General features: G+C 35.7%; 1 protein-coding gene across 2 annotated transcripts in view; it reads left to right on the top strand.

Annotated features, from left to right (window-relative positions):
- Positions 1-20,762, top strand: part of LOC110024145 (E3 SUMO-protein ligase SIZ1) — a 111,077-nt gene extending 90,315 nt beyond the window's left edge. Inside the window, exons 10-16 of one of the 2 annotated variants that reach the window (XM_020723929.1) lie at positions 13,914-13,987; positions 14,126-14,233; positions 16,417-16,578; positions 17,499-17,603; positions 17,702-17,782; positions 17,871-19,032; positions 20,125-20,762. In XM_020723929.1, coding sequence (XP_020579588.1) covers positions 13,914-13,987; positions 14,126-14,233; positions 16,417-16,578; positions 17,499-17,603; positions 17,702-17,782; positions 17,871-19,032; positions 20,125-20,276 — 1,844 coding nt within the window. In that variant the 3' untranslated portion in view covers positions 20,277-20,762. The remainder of the gene's footprint in view (positions 1-13,913; positions 13,988-14,125; positions 14,234-16,416; positions 16,579-17,498; positions 17,604-17,701; positions 17,783-17,870; positions 19,033-20,124) is intronic. The other variant, XM_020723930.1, reaches the window with a different exon arrangement.
- Positions 20,763-24,318: the final 3,556 nt, after the last annotated feature.

Genomic DNA, 24,318 nt, shown 5'->3' with positions numbered 1-24,318 from the left:
AATAAAATCTAATAACACTTACCTGCAGCCATCTTCTTGGTTCACATCTCCCGCTCCTCTGCATAAAGAACGAAGCCACCCCCAGGTCGAGCTGTCCCTCAGGCATATGAGATTATTTCCTTGACCCTTCCTCCCTCTGTTGCGCAACACCAACCCAACCCAACATCAAATGCTTCTCTCTCACTACTTTCCCTGGCAGTTGGCTCTTCTTCCCTTCTCTGGTTTTCACTACCAGCATGTGCCTCCTTGATCACCTTCCTCTCTCCATCACATTAGGTGACCACAAAACACCTTGCGCATCGCATCACAACCCGTCTGTTTTCAGCCTCCAGAGAAGCACTCTCTCTTAGGAAAAAAATTTACATCCGGACTCTGGATGTCCGGACAAAGGTTCGGATGCAGCGAAGGAGGGGAGGAATCGGACCTCCGCCCTCCTCGCTGCATCTGGGCCGTTCTCCGGACATCCGGCCTCCGGATGTAAAATTTCTACTCTCTAAGGCCTCCTTTTCTTGCTGTATTTGGCACCCAAATACTCATCTATCCTTTTCTTTGCTTGAATACGCGCCCATCTTGCCTGACAACCCCCTGCTCGCGTGACCACCCAAGTTGCAGCTCATCTGCCTCATTTTCCTCCTACCTGCTCCAGGTTACAACCCACCTCACATCGCTGAGCAGCCACCTCACGAGCACAAACTTTTCTACTGCTTCACGTAGTAGTTGCTTCGCCTCATCCTCTGCTGCTCCTACATAAATCTTGAAACCCTCAACTGCACGCAAGGGAGCCATGACCAGAGCTTCATTAGATAAAGTATTGGCAAGGCTAGTGATGTGCAAAGGAGTCATGGTGGAAGCGGGATGATGAATATAGCATCAAGTTCAGCCGTGTGTAAAGCAAAGGAGCATCGAAGGCACGTGGACTGAAGTTAAATCCATTGAATCATCTGTCTTGGTTAGTCCAAGATTTTGAAAACCATTAATTTAATGTCTGAAATCTCCTTGAAGTTGAAGACATGGGTCTACAAAGAAGTGTGGAGGTATATTGACTTGAGTTAGGGTGATGGAGTTTTTGTGCCAAAGATTATTCTTTTGAGCTTATCATGCGGCCAGTGTAGTTTTATAGGAAGGAAATCAATTGAAGAATGTTAAGGAAAGAAGATGAAGTATACAGAGATATCGATGAGAAAGGTTCGGAGTATCCTGGTAGATTTGTTGCCTATAAACCCCAAAATTTGAACTTTTAATTAGCTGTTGGAATGCCTTTAAATGTTGCGATAGCAAGTAAAGGCTTGGACAAAGATTGGTTTTTTCTTGTCGATTCAAGTGGCGAAGCATTTTGAAGTATATGAAGGGGTGTTACCACTTCAAGCAACTTAAAGATGTCTGTAATGACCATCCTTAGTTTGTGGATAGTTGCTATCATTGAAAGTTGCTCCAGCAGCAGCATTGCTAGGTACAGGAAGATGTTTTAAGTGAGATATCAAACATCGAATCATCTTCATCAACACCATTGTTCATGATTGACCATATGCAGAAAAGTATAAAATTCATTACTAAAAATTCTTGAAATCCCGATTGCGATCTTTTTTTTATAAAGAGCAGAACTCTAAACATGTTTTTCATAGCTTGGTGGGGGTGAAACTCATATACAATGCTCGCAACGTTGCAGGTAAGCTTTATACACGCTTTTTATGGCATAGCGGGGATATTTATATGAGTACCTCTATGTTATTTTCATAACGCGAAAGGAAATGTGTACAAATTTTAATGCATATAATCTATATATGTTTTTCTGTAGCATGGTAAGGGTTGAAGATCAAGCCTTTGTGTTTACACTACCTATACATGATTTTCGAAGCATGATGTGCAATCCCATATTTTTGATGCAACTCCTTATGTGGGATGGCGTTAGGGGGTCATCGAAATTCAAATTGCGGAGAATGAACTTTTGGGGCCCACAACTTTGTTTTAATTTGATTATACATCTACTTTTGTGCTTTAACTGGAGCAACAATCAATATACATGTCTCTCTTTTTCTTCTTGTTCTTTTTCCTTCTCCGGTTCACCTTTTGAGAGGGGATCAAAATGTTCTTTTCCATCTGTCTTAGCGTTGTTGCCTTTGTGGAGGAACAATAGGTGCATCTCTGTAGTGTCAGGGATGGTAGAAAAAGTTGACTAAGTTACTCGTCGATATGCTCAATCATATAGACATTCTCAATCTCCATTGCCTCTTGTTCCTCTATTTTTCCTACACACGGATCTTTGAACGACATTTTCACATGACATTTGGTTTCATGTGATGCTCAAATGTACTTTTAATGGATTCACAGATTTTTGAAGGAAATGTTTGAATTAAAATTGAATTAAGATGTTGAAGTTGATTTTTGGTGGGATATTTTAGAAGACTCTCTAAGTTATCATCTATTATAAGAATTATTAATGAGAATCTTCTCTTTGAGGATCCACATTTCACACTTAACAGTCTTTATTGATAACAAATATCTTGGAGTACCAATCAGATATCACATATTTAGTCATCTCGACAAGCTCATCTTTATGATGCTTCATCCTTCATACTTGCTCTCCCTTTCTCTTTAGAGTAATCGTCGGTATCGTTGTCGTCCCTGAAGTAACGATTGAAGACCCATTTACGTCTTATAGATTGAAGAGAGTATAATATTCTTTTTCTTTTTTTTTCTTGCCACAGTGTCTCATGATACTGACCAGTGTGTCTTATAGGCAGCTGGGCAGGCTAGACACCCTTGATGCAGCCCCCTAAGTGTGAATAACGTTGGGAGTCTGCTGAAATTTCCTGTGATTTGGACTTGCAAATGTCTTAAAATTTTGGGTTATTTGAACTTTTAAAATGATTTAAAATGTGGATCATTTTGATTTATTAGATTAACTCAAAATATAGACATTTTGAACTTGTAAAATAACTTAAAATTGATCATTTTAATTTGTAAAATTAATTTATAATTTGAAATGTGAAGACTTTCAAAATGATCTAAACTTGAACTAACAAAATGCATGTTATAAGATACAAAATAGCTACTTAGATTGTAGTTCAAGTCATTTTAAAAGAATAAAATCAAATGTGCATGAGATATGTAAATAGTTGTGAAGAATTTAATAACCCATCGATTAATGTGATTGGGCTTTTTCTTGATTTGAGCTCGAGTAAAATTGCAAGCTATTGTTCTGTTTGAAAATGATCATATAAAAAATTATGTCCTAGTGAAAATGCATCTTTATGTGATCTATTTAAATAAATAAATTGGGAGTAATTAAGCACATAAATATCATTTTAAATGCTAAACTTTGACTTCATAGAAAATTGATTATGCAAGAGGACCGAAGGCAGTTAAAGATTTAAAATGAAAAAATTTTCATGTTGTCTAATGTTATGGTATTGTGCTAACATTTTTGAATTTTGAATATTTTTTCTTATATTTATAATCATAAATTCCAATGATATTTTTCAAAACAAGTATCACCACCGAATCCACAACTCGATTATCCAAGAGGACATAAAATGGAAAAAGCTTAAAAATTAATATTTTGCATGCATTCTAAAGTTATGGTACGCAAATATTTAAAATTTGGAATGTTTTTTTGGATTTTTATATCTATAAAATCCAATGATATTTTCAAAATAAAATATCGCTAGCTATGTATTGGCAAGCGAACTGAAGACGGTATTTCAAAAGCTTATTGTAAACCTCTATATGCATCAATATATTCATTTAAAAAAGATGAATTTATATAACTTCTAGTCTTACATGTGACTTTTAAAGTAGTTATTAATCCAATTTATGCTTAAAACCATGTAACTTGCTTTAAAACATGGAAAATTATATTAATATCCAATATTTGAAATTAAATGCCCACATGTGCTCCAACTAATGTATAAAATGCTTAAATTGCTCATTTCAAGACTACTGTGCAGGTTAATTTAAAATTAAGTTAAAGATACTCACATGTGCTCCACTAAATTGACTAAATGTCTAAACATGAAATAATATGAGAATGTTGTGCGGGTGCAAACGAGATTTTCACTCAAATTGCTCTCATTTTGAAAAGTGTACAACTCTTTTTTGTTAAAATTTTATGTTTATCTTAAAGTTATAAAGTTTTTATTTTGAAATCAAATCAAGGATAATCAAACTATGCATGTTCTCAATTCGGCAGACTTATCTATAAAACATGAATAAGAGTCTTACTCAATTTTTCGAGTTCTCCTCCTCATAAGGATTGGAGTCGACGAATATAGTAATTTTAATAATGTCAAAATGAAAAGTATAATATTTTGCAAGTCCAAATCATCTAATTTGACCATTCTCCTCATAAGGATTGCATTTGACCATATTGACATTTTATAAATAATCAAGTATCAAAATTCAAATAAATTCGAAGCATAAATATTTCAAATATCTAAATCCTTGATGATAATCGAGTTGATTGAATAATTAATTGGAGCGATCTATTTTCAAAATCAAGTGTCAATAAATATTTAAATAAATTTAACCACTATAATTCTTGAACCTAATTCTCTATAAGCAGGATATACTTGACAATGTTAATGTACAATCTTATGTCAATATTAAGCCCAATTTTTTATAAGCAAAGTGTAAAATTGATAGAGTTTAAATCAAACAATCGAATCCTTGATGATGATCGCGTTTACTGAAAATCTGTGTCAATATTAAGCCCAATTTTTTATAGGCAAATTGTAAAGTTGATAGAGTTTAAATCAAACTATCAAATCCCCAATGATGATCGTTCTTACTGAAAATCTCTGTCGGAGTGTCAAATTCTAAATCATGCATTTCAAAATAAGTTTTCAAAGTAGCAAATCAAGGCATTCAAGTTAAAATTAAATTACTTAATATTTTAAGTAAACTGTATACACTTTTTGCAGCAGTTTGTCGATGGTGGCAAACTTTTGATTGGTTTCAGCTCACAAAGCGTAAATTTCACGTCGAACATGTCACTATATTCATATTTAGAGTAATCTCACACCACTAGGGACATGAATCGTGTCCTCTGTCTGCACCAAATGCTCTAAAAATAGTGTTTACGACCAGAACTCTCTGACTGAGTGGTTGACACCAAATAACACCATTATATTATTATCACGGTTGCAACTCACATGTTCCCTATAGATTTTCTACTTTTAGAGTTTTGAATCATAAGTGTTCGTTTGATTGACACAAAGTCTTCTGTCAATTAAGGTCGACTTAAATTTATCTCCTTAGACAAACATCCACCCAGATCTATAAGGGTCTCCTGGATGTTAAAACCATGGTTGCTGATCAAGATGCTCCAGTCATGTTGGGTCGACTAAATCCTTTGACTATGAAGATTAGGGACCACGATTGCTCGGAATGACGAAACAATGTGACATCGATCGGTTTTTTCATCATTTGCTCTCCATATTCTTTAAAATCAATGTGTTAAATCTCTAAGGCTATTGCTATTTTATGTTGAATATTCAGTGTTTAATGACTAATCTCAATCGGAAGTGTTATATCATTATCACGAGTAATTAATCATAAGGGCTTCCGACTATGAGAAACCTTAAACCTCATATCAAAAATTCTTTGCAAAATGAGGATGAACTCTCTAGATAGTGTCTTATCAATTATTTCATATACCTTCTAAAATTTTGGCCGAAAATAATAAACAAAAAGCTATCAACAATGTAAGAGTATAGGTTGCGAAATTTTTTGAACCCGCACTTTTGCTACCTTTTTATAATGAAATCTTCGGGTTTGTTTGGGGCAGCCGCGCTATTGATAAGCAGCTGCCCCAGGAAGTTGATACGCAGCAGTTGACTGGCTGGCTTTTTGGTTTGTGCTGTTGGAAAATAGATTTTATTTAGCTGTTTTTGAACAAATGATCATTCTACCCGTGCAGTAATGTTGTTTGTAATAGAACTGTCATGATAATATATTTGATACTTAAGAAGCAAAAATCATATTCAGAACTGTACAAAAAATAAAATATACATCTCACTTAACAACGAATATCATGATTATTAAAATAAGAAAAAAAATTTTCGTGTAATGAAAATTAAGTAATGAAAATTGTTACCTCTAATTTTTCTGTCCACCATTCCTCTGAAGCTTTAATAATCTGTATGGTTAGATCTCAACCCAAGCCCGTGGATTCCTTTTTAATTCCTTTCATAATTTTCAGTCCTTCTTCAATTGATCTCACTTGTTCTTAAGTTGTAACCTATGGTACTCCCTGTCATTTCATTGAACTTCGTCATAATATTTTGTCACACTTGTTAAAATAGTCGGTGGGCTTATTTCCCAGCTTAATCTCCATAAGACAGGTCGCAAAATTTGATTTTGGCTTCCATATCCCATATGACTGATGAAACTTCTTTAGTCTTAACCATTACAATTCTAGAACAGAAAAAAAACAAACATTAATATTTCATAACAACCGCAACACAATAATTAGCCACGAGAACCACACAACCACCTGTACTTAGCACAAACTAAAGCCATCACACAACCCAACTACCCCTACCCCAATCCACAACCTACTACCACCATCCCAACCCATCACCACCACACAACACATATCACAAGCCAGAGCCACCACCCCAACCCACAACTAACGCATCACTACGTAGAGCCATCACGTGTCACCCACATAAATGCTTTGAATTCACACAACCACCCAGCCCAACCCAGAACAGAGCCACCACTAGCTAGAGTCACACCCTAACGCACAACCACACCCCAACTCACAACCAACCACACTACAACCACAGCACAACAAAATCCAGAGCCACCACAAGCCACCCACATGTATGCTCTGAATTCACACAACCACCACAACCCACAATAGAGCCACCACAAGCCAGAGTCATCAACTCAACCCAATACCAACAACATCACATCTACCTGCACCGCAGCACAAACCAGGGCCACCACAACCAAACTACCCCCACCCCACCCCACCCCACCCCGCAACCTACTACCACCACCCCAACCCACAACCACCACACGACCACACAACACACATCACAAGCCAAAGCCACCAGACAACTACAACACACCAACCCATGTCACAACACATCAACATAACCCCCACAACACAGACAACCACCATAACCCAGAGCCACCACAACACACCCACATATATGCTCTTAATTAACACAACCACCACAGTCCACAACAGAGCCACCACAAGCCAGAGCCATCAGCCTAACCCAATGCCAACCACAGCACAAGCCAGAGCCACTATTGAACCCAACTACCCCCACCCCTACCCACAATCACCGCACAACATATATCACAAGCCAGAGGCACCACAACCATAGCACATTAACCCACATCACAACACAACCATATAACCACCACAACACAGCTAGCCACCACAACACGCCCACATATATGCCCTGAATTCACATAGCAATCGCAGCCCACAATAGAGCAACCACAAGCCAGAGCCATCAACCTAACCTAATACCAACCACCACCACACAACTTGAATAAGTATCCAATATGTGATAACAGACATGTTAATTGCTTCATAGTTTGTAGGTAATGTGAAATACATCACATACAGAGAAGGTTGAAAACTCAGTTAGTGGTGAGAGTAAAAAGGAATCCTATATGGTAGTGGAAGATAGAAATATTTGCTTATATATTTACATGGTGGAGTCCTATGCAATTATTTTGTCAGAATATTATATAGTTTATTGCATCTTCCGAAAAGAACTTAAAACTTCCCTCACTTCATGCTTGCTCAAGAAACTCCCATCTCCTAGAAAAATCTATAACTACAGCATTTGAGATGGAAAATTCACAGGAAGACAAGTTCTCATTGGGCATGACAATTGATATAAAAACTAAAAGATTCAAAACAAGGTGCACCGCTAAAGGAGCCCGTAATCACTATACCCTAATTCAATTGAGAATTCAACTAGTTTCACTCTATTTTTGTAACCAAGCCACTGTTTTTGCAATTAACCATGCTTCCACTCGGAAATAATCAACCTCAATCTCCCACACCAACATAAAACCACAAAACCAATAAGAGAAAATGTCACACCAACGCAAAACTGCAAGAGAAGAACCAATTGCAAAACTACAAAATCGCAAAACCAACGAGAGAATAATCAATCGCAAGATCATAATGTCAGAGACAAGTTTGAAGTCCATACCGCGGAGAAGCTCGATCGCGAGAAAGGGGAGGGAGAAGCTGGCACGGTCACGAGAGAAGAGAGGGAAGATTCGGTCGCGAGAGAGGGTTCGGGAGCGAGAGAAGAAGGGCAGGGTAGTAACAAAACACAGCGTTGAATATTAAGAAACCCGGGCTGTGGGGTCGAATCATCGGCCTGTGTTCCACCGAAATTATCCCGAACGCTCCCAAAACGCGACATCCAAATGAAAGAAAAAAACTTTTGTGCAACTTGGGGCCGCACCGCGCGAGAAACGCAACTCCGTGAGACACTCAATTTTCAGCTTGTGGGACTTGTCTTGATTTGTGTATTGTGCCATCATAGCACATAATAGCCTTTTGGGCGGAGCTTTCTTGACCTCAATAGCAAATGATCTTTCATATTTTCTCTTCATTAAGCCCTTCTCCTTTACAATCATTTCTTTTGTGTGGCGGAGTCATGGTATTGCCGAGCTAAACAATAATGCTTAACATCACCGTCAAAATAATTTTTAATCCATTCTGAAGTCTTGAACTTTTTTGGGGTCGAAGTATTCACTTTTAGCTATAAGATATGCTGTATAATTAGCATATTAGTGTTTACAGGTAGAAGAGAGATTTTCTATCTAGTACTAGGCCTTTTCATGATTGGAGGGCTTTTCCAATATTGAGGTTCTCTTTCAATGGACCATCTTTGTAGTAGTTGCTTCAGTATGTTCCACTTAGTGTAAAAGGTGATGGATTTCACATTAGGCTTTATAGTAGGTTGGGGCTTCCTAGCGTGACCTTGAATAGGTATGCCTTAGATGTGTGCATTGGCTGACATAGCACTAGTAGCTTGGATCTTCATGCCACCAAAAAGTAGTGGATGTTGGCTCTATGTTTTAGCTTCATGATGAAGAGCCATTTTGCGTGAATGAAAGTTGAGGATTAGCAATTAGTATTTTTAGATATCACCTCACACTTGCAAGATGCTAAGATACGATAATATATGCTATAGCATTAAATTAGCTAGTTTTATGTGTTAATTGCAGAAACTTAGAACCATACTCTAATGGAATTAAACATTTAGAAGGATTTCAATGCTTAATTTTGTTTTTGTTTACTTGATTCTATAGCGTGTGTTTAGCCAAAGATGCTATGAAAAACCTTCTCTAGAAGAGTAGCAAAAATTTGTGGGATTTAAAAATTTGTGCCCGGCTCTTTTAATAGGGTTGCGGTTTCTGGTCAAATTTGGCACCCTTTTTGGAAATTCAATGTTTACAAATAGGTTTCACTTTTTGTAATTATATTGTTTCCTCTCTTTTTACTCTGAAATAAGCTTACTCAACTTGGTTGAGAAGTGACTGCAGGGCACCTATAGAAACACTATGTTATCTTGTATGCTTTAGTACAGTTGATATTGAAATGGACAAAAAATGGCATGATATGTTGGTAGAAGGAATCGAGGAGCGGAAAAGAGAGAATAAGTTGAATAATTATTTAACCGTGTTAAAATTGTTCAGTCCATTTTCTTTTCTTGTATTCACCGAACTTGGTTTCTCCATGATTGTTTTGAATCTTTGTTTTGTTGCTGGCATGCTGCTATAGCTTTGGCCATAATTTCTGCTGTGGATGATTTTCATTGGGAACTAGATCCTTAGAAGCATGTATAATGGGAGAGGTTTAGTGAGCAATTCATTGGAAAATTTGATTAAAATCTTAGCTGTTTTAAAAATCATCATTGGTCACCTTGAGTGTGGACTAAATTTTCCATGGATGTGGCTAAACAAGTGAAAACCTAGTAGATAGGCTTGCTACTAGCCTCATGACCAAACCATTACATTGAACCAGCATCACAAAACCAACCTTGAAATATGTATCAACGCCTCATATGTTTGTTTAATGCATAAAGCCCGTTGCTATTAAAACTTGATTAATTTGTTAATCATGTGATAGAGACTAGGAGCTTTTCACAAGAATTAGGATGGCCAAATATGTTAGCACTAATCAACACAACTTAAATAGATAAGGATAAACACCTACAATTTGAGAGGTAGGCTATCTATCCGAAACCCTAACCCTAAGACTAAATACAACAATCTCATCCTAACCCTAAACATATTAGCCCTATTTATATCCCACAATAATAAATATTAAATTACTAAATTGCCCTTCTAGCCTTGTGCCTAAAATAAGTCTTAAATTATTTGATGGACTTGACGTGTCTAACATTACTCCCCTCCCAAAAAGACATTTTATTCTCAAGGTGGAAGAGAGAAATTTGTTGTTGGATCAAGTCATATGGCTCTCATGCAGTGTCATCATCTAGCAATCATTTTCATTTAATCAGAAATTCATACAGACTCTCATAAGTTTGAAATGTTGTTTTGTGCACGTCCTTTGGTTGCATCTGAATTTGATGTTTTCCTGATTTCTATTCAATTGGAAAATATCATAATCATAAACAACTCATCCAGTTGCTCATTGATCACCAAAATCTGTCAACTCTGTATTGTGTCTCTCCCATGCAATGCAACTCGATCAAGAATCTAAGCCCTGTGTTCTGAATTGCCCTCACCGTGGTCTAGAGTGTTACTAAAGTCTTGCATAAACAAGAGTCATCGCGAAGCACCGTCATCTCGTCTCTCTCTTGAATACTTTATAGTCTCAAGATCAGCTCCTTACAAACGCCCTTGCCCTTCACCATCTATGTCATTACCATCATTACTCCTGAATCGTCTTTTGCCCGGAAGGCTTTCGCAACAAAAGGCACCAACGTAGTTGGTTGTAATCCCGATTTTGGGGTCTCATCCACCATGATGTCTTGTTCTATGATGAAAACCTTTGAATCGGTCTTCGCAAGCCCTAAATCACATGTCATCCCATTTCACTTTTTGCCGCTTGTTCTAAACATCTCGATGTCGTGCAATTCTCTCTAGATGGTTCGAATCCATTTCCGACTCCTTTGCTAAATCTCACATGTTTTTGTTAGTTCTAGCCATGTGGATGTCGAGTTATTCCTTCCAAGTGTCGTCGTTTGAGTCTGCTCCAGATTCCTTTGATCGATCATGCAACGTCTGATTCGCCTAAAGCAGCTACACTGCCTTAATGTCGCATGAATCATTTTGATTGTTGTCATTCGCGTCCGCTTCCCAAGTTATCACTCAATTCCATAGTGGGCACAAGCGAGTTTGTGTGAAACTCCATGACCTTCATCTTTGTTTCTTCTAGGGTTGTGAATCTCGCCTCCATGAATGAGTCATCCCTCCATGGACGAGAAATGCGCATCTATTTCTGATCTGATTTGGCTCACTTCTCCCTCTAATTTCTCCACTAGAGTCTATTTTTTGGCTGACATTACTTTTAGGATGATTTTCGATCACGAAAGTAGAACTTTTGTATGTTGTGATACTTTCGTTGGCTTCTCAAGTAGCCCAAATTGCAACTGTTTTTAAAGGTCATTAGTCGCAGTTCTATGGCTTCCTAGATCACTTGAGTCTCTATTATATTTGCACTTTGTAAGCCTCTATCCGGTCTCTGGCTTTCCAGATTGTTTGAATCGCAGAACTCTTATGCGTGATCCGTCTTTGACTTCTTAGCTAGCTCGTGTTGCGTTGTATCGCGAGAGTTGATGATCGTGATCCCGTTCTTAGCCCGAATTGCTCGCTATTCGTGACTGTATCGCAAAATTTCTTCATGAAGGCGGTGTGACCGAGATATGTGCACTGCTATCCCAATGTTGTCTTCATAGTTAGCTCTGACCTCGATTGTATTGCGATCGATCCTGCCAAATTAACGTGGTTGTATCAAAATTATTTTTGTCTTCGGCTTTCTGCTTCCCAACTATCTCTTAACACGATTATATTGCGATCGATCTTGTATTTAACTTCTTCCTTAGCCCTTATCGTGTTAAGGTCGAAATTGCGAGGTTACCTGGATGCTTTGTTCCCGCCGTTTTCCTAGAGTAGATTGTTCTGATACAAATTTGATGGAAATCGAGAGGAGTTTTTTGCAGGAATTAGGGAAACAAAATATTTTATTTCAATAGCACTAAGCAACACAAATCAAATGAATAAAAGATAAGCTCCTACAATTCGAGAGGTGGGCAACCTCTCTCCATTTTTAACCTTAACACCTACAGTTCAAGAAGTAAGCAATCTTTTCCAAACCCTAATCCTAAAACTCAAGAAAACAATCTCATCCTAATCCTATACATATTAGGCTTATATATTCCCCACAATAATAAATAATAAATTACTAATGTTCCCTTTTAGCTTTGCGGCTAAAGTAAGTCTTCAAATTATTTTGTGGGCTCTACATGTCTAAAATTAACAACAACAAGCGTTTATCCCAGTTAGTGGGGTCAGCTATATGAATCTTTTTTCTCCATTGTGTCCTATTGAATGTCATATCTTCATTTATTTGTAAAGAATTAAGATGATTTTTTATACAACATGCCCAAGTCTTTTTAGGTCTACCTCTACCTTTCTAAAGCATTTACTCTCTCAATGAGATCATTAGATGTGACCAAATCATCTAAAATGACTCTCTCTTATCTTGTCACCACTGGAGCTACACCAACCCTTTCATGGATACATTTGTTTCGCATTGTCTCCAAGTGTCAAGCTACCCATCCATCTAAGCATTCTCATCTTGGTAATACTTAACTTATTTTTATGCTTCTCTTGTAAAGGCTAACATTCTGAGCCATAAAACATTGCAGGTTTTGTCGCTATCTTATGAAATTTTCCTTTTAAGTCTAAGATGTACTTTTCTATCACACCATAGGCTTGATGCATTCTTCCACTAAAACCATCCAACTTGAATTCTACTAATAACATCCCCATCTATATCACCGTCACTTTGGACAATCAACTTGAGATATCTAATACGTTCATTCCTATTAATGATTTGATCACTCATTATTAAAATTCTGCCACTAGGTCTACTACTCTAAACATTCCATATATTCAATTTTAAATCTACTCAAATGAAGGCCTATAGACTCTAATGTAGACCTCCATAATTCAAATTTTTTCTTGAATTCTTTCTTTAGTCTTATCCACCAGAAGGATATCATCAACGATGAGCATACATTAAGGTACATCCTTCTATAAATGTCCAGTAAGAGCATCCAAAATTAAAGTAAAAGGATATGGGCTTAAAGTCGATCATCCTCTGTTTGAACAGAAGTAACAACTCTCGTATACATATCTTTAATGACTTGATTATTAGTCATATCAACACCTTTCTTTTTTAGAACTCTTCAAAAGACTTCACTTGTAACTTTATCACAAGCTTTTTATAAATAAATAAAAATCATATTTTGATCCTTCTTACTCTCTCCGTACTTTTCTATCAATTCTCTCAATAAATGTATAGCTTCCAATGTAGACTTACCCGACATAAATCCAAACTGATTCTAAGAAATCTTTTTATCGCGTCTTAACCTATGTTCAATTATTCTATCCCATAATTTTAATATATAACACATTAACTTCAAAATGCTAGACTTCATCAGTATGTCTAACATCATGCTTGAGAAATATGTTTAAGTTTATTTGCTATGTTTGATGAATGGTCATAAAAGTTCCTGAATGAGGCATTTTTGGATTTTTTTAAGAGGATATGTTTTTCTTTTTCTTTTTTATATGCTGTAATAAAAATTTTAGGATAATCTGCCTTCTCAGTTACATTTGTACTGTTTACATAAACTCAAGCACATTCCGGTTATTTCTCTATTTTGCAGGTGTTCAGGTCCGAACCATAAATAGGGCAGGTTCACAGTTATTAGGGATAAGTGGTCGGGATGATGGTCCAGTAGTAAGTGAGATATGTCATTTATTTGAAAAAAAGCACCAGGAATTATAAATTTAAGTAGTGTAGATATGTATTTATTCGAATAGAACTTGCTTTTTGATCAACCTGCTTAATCATAACTATATTTGCTTCATTTCTTAGGTTACAACTTGCAGTAGGGAAGGAAGCAACAAAATCTTTTTCACATTTTGTGATGCTCGTGTGTTCTGTTTTGGTGTCAGGATAGTGAAGCGGCGTACTGTCCAACAGGTGGGTTTATGTAGTGTATTGATGTATTTAATACATTACTTGTTTCCTATCTTTTGTGCCATAACATTATCTCTTTTGTTTTGCTATATATTATCCAGTTTTGGTGCCTTTAACTGGTTTGCTATGCATGTAGTCAAATACCCTTTAGGGTGACAGTATTATGCTTTGTTCTACTCTAGATAATGTCTCCTTTATTAGCTAAAAAGCTATGTAGTCGGCACTCCTTGGTTTTATTTGTAATTTTGACTATCAAATTTAGCAATCATCTGGACTTCATATAATTCATGCTAACTTTACCATTGCGTTATTATGTTATTTAATGAACAAAAATGCTAGTGGCATAGCTTTCATTTGCATCATGCACCGTAGCTAGGCTGCAACATGGCCTTACTTCAATTATTCTGCATTTATGATTTTTGTAGTTGCTTCTAAATGGCACCCATTCAAAAATAGGATACATTATGATTGCCATATTTTGCTAACCTGTGTCTTTTTTCATGACTAACCACATTGATCTAGTATTATTCTGCATTATTGATTTTTGTAGTTGCTTCTATATTGCAGCCATTCAAAAATATGATACATTATGATTGCCATATTTTGCTATCCTTTGCCTTTTTTCATGACTAACCACATTGATCAAGTTGCAGGGTTAATATTCTCTTTATAGAAATAAAACTCGCTAATCACTTGATTATGTGACATTATTTTATAATTATAGTGGAGTTATAAAATCTAATCTCTTCGAAAATAATTCTTTGAAGAAGAATTTGTGTATCCACTAGCTTTATGATTTTCCCAACTTTTGAAATTCATGTTACACCGGCTACTACTTGAAACTAAAAGTCACTATTACCGTTTATTATTATTTTTTTGGATTTGGGATTAATAGTGTTAACATAGAATGATATTAACAATAAAAATAAAAATACATGTTGAACCACAAGTCATAATTTAGTAAATCTTGACCATAACAAACATTGATCACCTTAATTAAAAACAGCAAATTTTTTTTATATTCCAAACAATAATTTGGTAGCAGCTGAAATCTAGAATTTAATAAGAAAATAGTGCATGAAATGATAAAATTTACAATAGAATAAGAAAAATTGGCAATTATCTCACTTTAAAAGAATCTAAATCACATACAAATTAAGATCAAGATCAATGATAGAAATTAGATTGAAGGTACAATTAGGCCTCATGTTGGTACGAATAGATTCGTCTTGGAAGTTCTCTTCAACACCTATGATTCACATCCAATCAAAATATTCACATGAATTAAGAAAAAAAACATATTTTTTTTTTGAAATTGTCAGTGTTCTATCTCTGTGATGTATATCGGGTCCTATTTATAGTCCAAAAAGGACCCAAGAAAGAAATTTTTCAAATTCCTCTTTGGCTTATTCAAAATTTTTAGTTTTGTTTCTCCCTCTTGAATTACATCAATAATCTACAATTTTCCAATTCAATTGGAAAATTGAAGCATAGCAACATGGATTTTTTACAACCAGTAAGTTCACTGTATGGGAGGCAATCAAACTTTATTTCAATGGGATCACCATCATGATAGGTATGTTTAACATAAAGTAAAAAGGAATTATAATCAAATAAAATATGAAGTATGCTTATGTTTTTTAAATTTAACTTTCTGTGCTTCTAACAAATATAAATGTTCATATTTCTATCACTCTGTGCTTTCATCGATCTTCTTAGGTTTAAATTCAAGGTCATACTAGTAAAGTCGATGTTGATGTGCCTGATTTATCTTGTGTCTGTGAGTGAGTAGCATCATTGGTCTTCTGATGTCTGTGTCCATGATGATGCATGATACCTTGGAAGAAGCTTGGTTTAATTGGCTAAAGAATCGGCCGTTCATTCCATATACTTTTCTTCGTTGGCTTTCATTCAGAATGTGAGTTTTGTTTTGATGCATCCCAAATAATTGCACGTTTCTGGGATCATTGTCTTCGCTACTGCTAATTTTCCAAAATCAAAAAAAGGAAAAATCATCTACCAATCTTCATTAATTATTTGCACTGTAGTCATTTCCTATCATAGTTCAGGACCTTTTATCTACCATTATTCTTTTGTCCCGTTTAATGATGTCTTCTGCATGAGCTGTAAGTTATCTGATTTTTTATGCTTAATTTTTTTGATGAAATTGCATTTCATTTTCCTAGGTCCTTAGTGTGGTACCAAAGGAAGCTTGTGGTGAGCGTTTTGAGGATGCTCTTGCCCGAGTTCGCCGTTGCATCGGTGGTGGAGCTGCTGCTGAAAATGCAGATAGTGGCAGTGACTTGGAAGTAGTTGCTGACACCGTCTCCGTCAATCTTCGGTGTCCTGTAAGTGGATTTTTTTTAATGTGAAGCATTCTGGTTGTGTTTAGAGAGCAAATACACAATTGCAAAGGAGTCCTATATATATTTTCTATGGGGGCGACTGATGCATAGGTGATTTAGGGATTTATTTGAACAACAATGGAAGCATTTTGAAGCTGAGTGAATGCCTTTAGACTGCACCATGTCATTAATGGAAGTATTGAGTTAATAAGCTTTCGCATGAACAATTGGATCTTATCAGGAAAACCAGATTTATAATCATAGAGCACTAGCATAAAGTCTGAAATGAGAATGTATAATGGTCGGTCATTGGACTCACAGAAGTGTTATGTGATGATAGAGGATGATTTGGGCGAGAGGTCTGAAAATTGTGGATGAGTTCAGTCTAAGGCTCCAGCATTACAAAATTCTTTCACTTTAAGATGCAGCGGGTTTGTATAAGATGGATAGTTTGTAAAAAGGGTCCCCTTTAAAGTATTATCCCACTAAAGGGAGGCTTCACCAGCAGAGATGGACCACTTGATAATCTTCAGTTATGAATCGTACCTTGCCATAGCATTCCAAATTGAGAATCTTAGGCTGAACATGTTTAATTAAGTTCTATGTTTACAACTAGTCGAATATTTTTATTGTGTGGGAACAATTGTCGAGATCTTTCATGTATGTGTTTACATTTTTGGATCGCATATTAGCTTCCTTCCTTTTTATTTGATGTTAACCTATATAAATATGCCTAGTCTTGTCCCTCGTCAAACTTATACATCACAGGAGAAAAGTTCACTTTTTCTGTCTATGAAGCTGGTAAATACACTGAATTGATGATTTAGGCTAGATTTGTCAAATAAGACTTATGGATTTGCTTACGAACATGATTTTTTAATATTCCCATTGAGATTGGAAATTTAATTTACTTCCTATGGCAGATGAGTGGGTCTAGAATGAAGATAGCTGGTAGATTCAAGCCTTGCATTCACATGGGTTGCTTTGATCTTGAAACTTTCATGGAACTTAATCAGCGCTCTCGGAAGGTGCCTAATTTTTTAAATTTTTTAATTACTTGTCTAAATTGGGTTTACCACAATCTACCCTTTTGAAGTGCTATTGGTAATTTTCTCCTTTGTTGCAGTGGCAATGCCCAATTTGTCTCAAAAATTACTCTTTGGAGAACATGATCATAGATCCATATTTTAATCGAATAACATCTATGGTAATTTGATCACTACACCAACTCATTTTGATTCATAATTATGTTTTTGGATAATGAACATTTATCTTCTTATTTGTTGGTTTTCCAGATGCAAAATTGTGGGGAGGATGTTAATGAGATTGATGTGAAACCTGATGGATCCTGGCGTGCAAAAATTTCATCTGATATCAAGGATCTCCTGCAGTGGCATTTACCCGATGGCACTCTCTGTAGTGTAACAGATGTTGAAGTGAAACCGGACTTGGGGATTTACCCTCAGGTTAAGAAAGAAGTTATCTCTGAAGTATACACTGGTTTGAAATTAGGTATTAGGAAAAACAACAATGGAGATTGGGTGTTCAATAAACCAGGAGTTACAGAACACCAGTCTTCGGGAACTTTGGCATTCGAAACATCCGGAGATTTCTGCCCAAACATTATTCCTACCAGTAGCAGTGCTACTGGAAGCTGCAGAGATGGTGAAGATCCTAGTGTTAACCAAGATGGTGGAGGCAGTTTTGATTTACCGTTTAGCCATGAACTCGATTCAATTTCTTTGGACTTATACAAAATTAGAGATATGTGTCCTCCAGTACCTTTGGATAATGCTAATGTAATCATCCTTAGTGACTCCGATGAAGATAATGTCACCATGATTTCTCCTGCAATAGCTAATGACGCTATTCCATCCATTTGTAATGCTGTTCCAGCTGATCATCGAGGGGTTTTAGATGTATACCCTGATGAATCTGGATTAAGGGCTGATGCAGTCTCATACCTCGGTTTCTGTGACAATAATCCTGATGATTTTGGAATGCCTCTTTGGCCCCTACAGACGCGCCCTCAAAATGGCCCGGGTCTTAAACTATTTGGTTCTGATACTGATGTTTCTGATGCTTTTGCTGGGCTAGCACCAGATGACTATAATCTGAGATCAAATGGTTTTGGAGAGGCTTGTCAGGTCCAAGATCTTCCTCCTTGTCCTGACAATAGTTCGAGTGGAAGCTTGATGAATAGAAATCCTTTAACATTCAGCTGTGGAGATCCCTCTTTGCAAATCTTTCTGCCTAGTCAACCCGTAAATAGTGTTCCTTCCCAAACTAATTTGAGCGGCCATGCTGAGATGGACAGCGGTATCAGCCCTAATGATTGGATGTCTCTTAGCCTTGGTGGTGTAATTGAACCGCATGTCAACTCTACTTTGCCAAATGGGCTGAGTTCAGAACATCATTTTGCACCGGAAGAGAATAGAATGGAATCATTAGCTACTGGTTCGTCTATATCCTATGTTTTTTTGATGTTTAATTGGTATCATTTTATTAAAATTACTCTGTTTGGTTTTAACTTTTTTTAGTGCATGCATGATAATTATTTTCATCTTAGGATTCCAATGTGCCCATGCATTACTTGCCAGCTTTCTGTGCTTGCTAGTTTTGTATGCTGAAGTAAAAAACCTTCTTCCTTATCTGTCACAAGCAATTGTTAGGTTGGCATTGCCTGCTCGTCTATCGCACAATCAGGCACAGGATTCAACCCCCCTTAGAAGCTTTTTCTCGGTGGAGGTTGGACTCTTCCTTTGACTTTTTGATCTATCAGTGAGCAGTATTATTAATATGATAGCAGCAATCCTAGGTTGCAATACCACTAACATTTTTCCTGCCTTTTTTCTTCCTCTTCTTCCATTCATACTTGTACTTTTATTTCGGCTCCCTTTGTATGCCGTCTCCAACTTCTTTTTGACATTTTTTCGTGTTGCCAATGTAGCAGCCTTCTAACTTTCGCTTACTTGCTGCTGTCAAACTGGCAGCAGAAATAAAGCGGCAATCCAACCTTCTTTTTACATCCTTATCTGCGTCTTGCACTGTTCCTTCTGCTACCAGAACTTTCGACCTATGCATTTCAGAAACTGGTGAAGAGGCAACTATTCTATTCTTTTTCTTCCTGCAGCCAAATGTGGCATAGTGTCTTAGGCAAATCTTATTCAGAGACTAAAAAGGGCTGCTTTATCCTGCATGCTAACTTAATAATTGTATTAAGAACAATGAGTTCTGTATATTTGGCCTTGTGACGCATCAGGAATTGTTTCAATTGGGCTTGCAGCTCTACTGAGCAGCAAGTCATAAATTTATTTGAAATTCCACAGAATAAGCATTTAATTTAAAACGTAAATACGCACCTTATTGAGCGCAAATGTTTTACATTATTATGTTTTCTGTAGAAAATAAAATACTGAGAGGCTTTTTGCTATCCAGCCTATTTGTTTTCTCACATATTAGCTAGTTAGTCAAACTTGGTGCATTATAAAGCTTAATTAGATCACGTTATCACCATGGAAAGTGAAGAAACTCTTTTTCTTAACGCAGCTTCCTTGCTTCTTAGTATGAGTGGTGATAGAACCAGCAAGTCGAGCTTTAATGGAGAAAAATCTAGTATCTCTTTCTCTCATCCTCGTCAGCCCCGGTCGGTTCGCAAACGCCCCTTCCATTCAATAAATTTGGACACGGACTCTGACTAGTTAATTAGATGTAATAATGGTCGAAGTCCGATCTCTTAATGAGGGTTGTGCCCCTTATTAAGCCGCCTCCAATGATCTTGGGTGTTTTATCTTTCTGCTTTTGAAGGGATGGAGACAATGAGATACAGAAGGGGTAGAGAGAGAATGTTGGGGGAGAGATCCAGCCATCACAAAAGTTTTCAGCGACCCTTTACAAGCTTAAATGGCATATTTAAAGCTTGAGCTATACTCGCCTGAAAGAGATATAGAATGCAATTCTGATGTCAAATTTACAGTTTTTAACAAGTCTCCCAAGTTTTCCAATTGGTAGGAAATCAGTTTTATGATTCTTTTTGGCTGCCACGCTGTAATATATATTTTATTATTATTTTTTTTAGACTCCCAAGTAAAAGCAATTTGTATGATATGTTTTGTCTCCACTGCCCGCTGTAAATCATTGCTGACGACCATGTTTTAAAACTGATATAGAAAAAAAATATATATATATGTTGTTGCCTTCATTTCACTCTCCAGCATTATGTTGCCTTCATATTACAGTTGTATTGGTTTTGGGGGGATGGTTTAGAATTTTATGTCCATCTCAAGACATGATATAATTGCTCTTGAAGCACGTCATAGATGATGCTTCAAGGGAAGATGCTTCATCTTTAGATAATATGAACCTTTAATACAAATTTATTTTTATAGATTTGCAATTTTATTTTGAGAGATTATAATTAAAAAAAAAACATCCGATTTTATATTTTGGTAAAAAAACGAATAGACAATAGTCTGTTTGAGGCAGTTGCAGCTTGTTGAATAATCGATTAATAAATTGATTAAAAATAATATGTTGATAAAATAGGTGCGGTGACTATTATAATTTTTTTATTTTATTGGAAAAGTCAGATCACTGCTAGAAAGTTATCACCACATCTAGATAGGTGCGATATGAAAATGCTGTTTTCAGCGTTTCAAAATGCATAAGCTGTCAAAACACAGTTTATTCAAACAGTTTGGATGTGTTTTCAAAATGCCACCACACCAAATAAGTTGTCCCAAATGGACCCTAAATCAAGGTAATTAGCAACAATATTTTACCTAGAATGGCCCCTAATTGGACAATTATTTTGATGCACTAACGTACATGTCAGCCAATTCCTATTTATTTACATATCTAAAGCCTAAAATTTTGCTTTTGCATTTTTACCATTCAATTTTTTTATCACATAAAAAATGGGGATATTGTTTGTTAAAATTAAAATTTAGGTGTTAAATATGTGAATACATAAGAACTGAAAAACGGATGGAATCTTCTGAGAGATCGATATGGACGTCACTATAGTAGCCCTTGCTCTGATGAAAGCCTTGCCCGGACGTACCAATGGCTTTCCAAATAGCAATCATATATATATCTAAAGCTGGCACATTTTTCTTATAATTTTCATCTACTAACAAAGCTGGTTTTAGAATGTTTTATAATAAATTTTTTTTATAGAAATAAAAAAATTAAATAATAATAAAAAAACTATTTATTGATAATTTTTATAATATATTGTTCTTATGTTAAATTTATTATTCCATTAAGGAATTTTTTTGGATCTTTTTTTTTTTTCAGACTGCCAAGTCAAGTCAAACAGCATAGTTCTAAATATTTTGGTCATGCTAAATCATGATTCTCCACTAGATGATTGTTTAGTGCCGTATTGGTATCATCATTTAATGGTCTTCAACTTTTCAAATTCATCTCTTTAAAGGCATTCATTTCAAGCATAAGCTTATGAAATTTAGTGGTTGTTTAATTCCAACAATCAACAACAATAACAATAACAATAACAACAATTGTTTAATTCCACCAATCGTTTCATAAAAAAATTCAACTATACTTTAGTGCTTGATTTGGGTCAATTTGGACATTAGATGGATCAAGCCATTGTTGGTATCGTTGGAATTGTTCCATAAGTAAGTTTTTTTTTTTTTTTTTTTCCCATACCTCTTCCGAAAAAGAAATTTGAAGGCTCATGATAATGATTCTTGGTGGTTGTAATAACCAATTTTTGATAAATTTGATAAATTTCGACAATTTAAAATGTATCTCAATTTTCACTGCCTCCAGATTTCAGTCGAGTTAACACGTTAAATCAAACAATTTGATATAAAACGCTATACACTACTTATGACTAGATTGAGAAATATAATATTTAGAAGTTATAAGATTTATTGAATTAATTAAGTTAATTAATTCTTAATTCTATGTTAATTCCATAGATTCATTGTAGCCAACCGACATTCCTTCGCCTTTTATTCCTTCGTTCATCAAATAGGGTTTGCTCAAGCTTCAAAAATTCCTCCCTCCCTCTCTATTTTACTACCTCGAACTCCCCCCTCCTTATTCGGTTCGCGCACGACATTAGCAGAAGGGATCGCGACCTTTGCTACAGTGCAAGGGTGCGAGTAACCGAGGGTTGAAGGAGAACCGAGCGGCACTAGAGTTAGCTCCGCTCACTATCTAGGGTTTTGGGGTGAAATCCAAGGGTACAAATTCCTCTCTTCGCCATTTTAAATTTTGATTTAATTCCTCAAGCTCCAGTTTTGACTTTTGCCTCATTTTTCATACATGTTAATTGTGTGCTGGAAACGTCGAATGTCTTTTGTGAGCATCCAAATGTGTTCTAGCAAGATATTAGCGTAGGAGAAATGTGGTTGGAGGTGATAGTAAATTTGGTAGCTTTGGAGAAGGATTAGTCTCCGTGAAAGCCTTTTAATATATGTTTTGGCAAATCAATGATCTTTTAAGCTCAATTACCTAATGAAAAAATATATTATGAATTCCTATTTCGTTTAAGAATTCAGGTTGGTTAAGTGAGGTTGCGAGTTTGAGTCAAGTGCACACTAGATAGTCGTAGGTCGACTCCGTCAAAATTCAGGTAAATTAATTATAAGCTAAGAAAATTAATTCGATTAATAGAAATTATTTAAATCTTAAAAATTTAAATATTATGTTTTATATGTTATTAAGCTCAATAGAAAAGTCACTGCTACCTTCAGCTAACTGTTGAAAATTAAGAGTTTAGCTTGACAACTGAGGTGAGTAGTTGCATTTTTAAATTTCAAAATTCTTCTTTATTTTCAGATTGTATGTTTGACTTAATGTATGCCTCTAGTTTAACCAAATCCTTCATATTGATAGAACTTATATGCATGATAAATATAATAGGAAAAGATGTGCATGCATGAAAGATATACATGAAATGATGATATGTAGATAGATATTATATGTAAGATAGGCATGTAGGAAAGATATGCATGATATAAGTAAGAGATATGAATAGGATATATATAAGTAAGAGATGAACGAAATAGATATATGAATGATATGGCTAATGAATAGTTGTACAGCATACTAAATATGCATGTTAGTAGAAGCATAAAAATGTTTCAGAAATAATGTATGTATGAAGAATGAAATAACTTATATATATAAATGCTTGCATGTGCATTTTCAAGGAAGACAAGTAAGGGACGTCAGGTACCCGCACGAGTAGAGTTTTTCTACCACATTAAACAATTGTGAGAATTAGTTAACTAACCACTGTGCCAATGGAATAATATCAACCAGGGCGAGTCGACCAGGGTTTATCTCTCTAGACAAGTGTAATTTTTACATTATTATACACTGTGTCAACAAGTAATATTGGTTAGGGGCAAGCAAGAGCATTTCCACCATAGGCAATTGTGATGTGTAGATCGATAACTATTGTGCTAACATGAGCTGAAGCAACAATATCGGCTAAGGGTGTTTGAAGTTTGTTGATGGTGATCCTCACAGAGGCAGATGTGTATGTAAAGTATAAATTAAAAGCTCATAGAAGATTGAGTATGTTCATTTAGAAAAGATCATTGATGCATGCACTAGAAGATTTAGTTTGTTCATTTAAAAAAGATTGAGTAATGTTAAAGTAAATGCTTATAGAAGATTATGTATATTCATTTAGAAAAATATGCATTAGCCTATATCATATTACTTATATATTATATACATACATACATACATATATATATA

This window comes from Phalaenopsis equestris, unplaced genomic scaffold (assembly GCF_001263595.1).
Source record: "Phalaenopsis equestris unplaced genomic scaffold, ASM126359v1 Scaffold000250, whole genome shotgun sequence".
Classification (NCBI taxonomy): Eukaryota; Viridiplantae; Streptophyta; class Magnoliopsida; order Asparagales; family Orchidaceae; genus Phalaenopsis; species Phalaenopsis equestris.
Note: the sequence above shows the minus strand (reverse complement) of the source record. Positions and strands in the feature narration are given on the sequence as shown.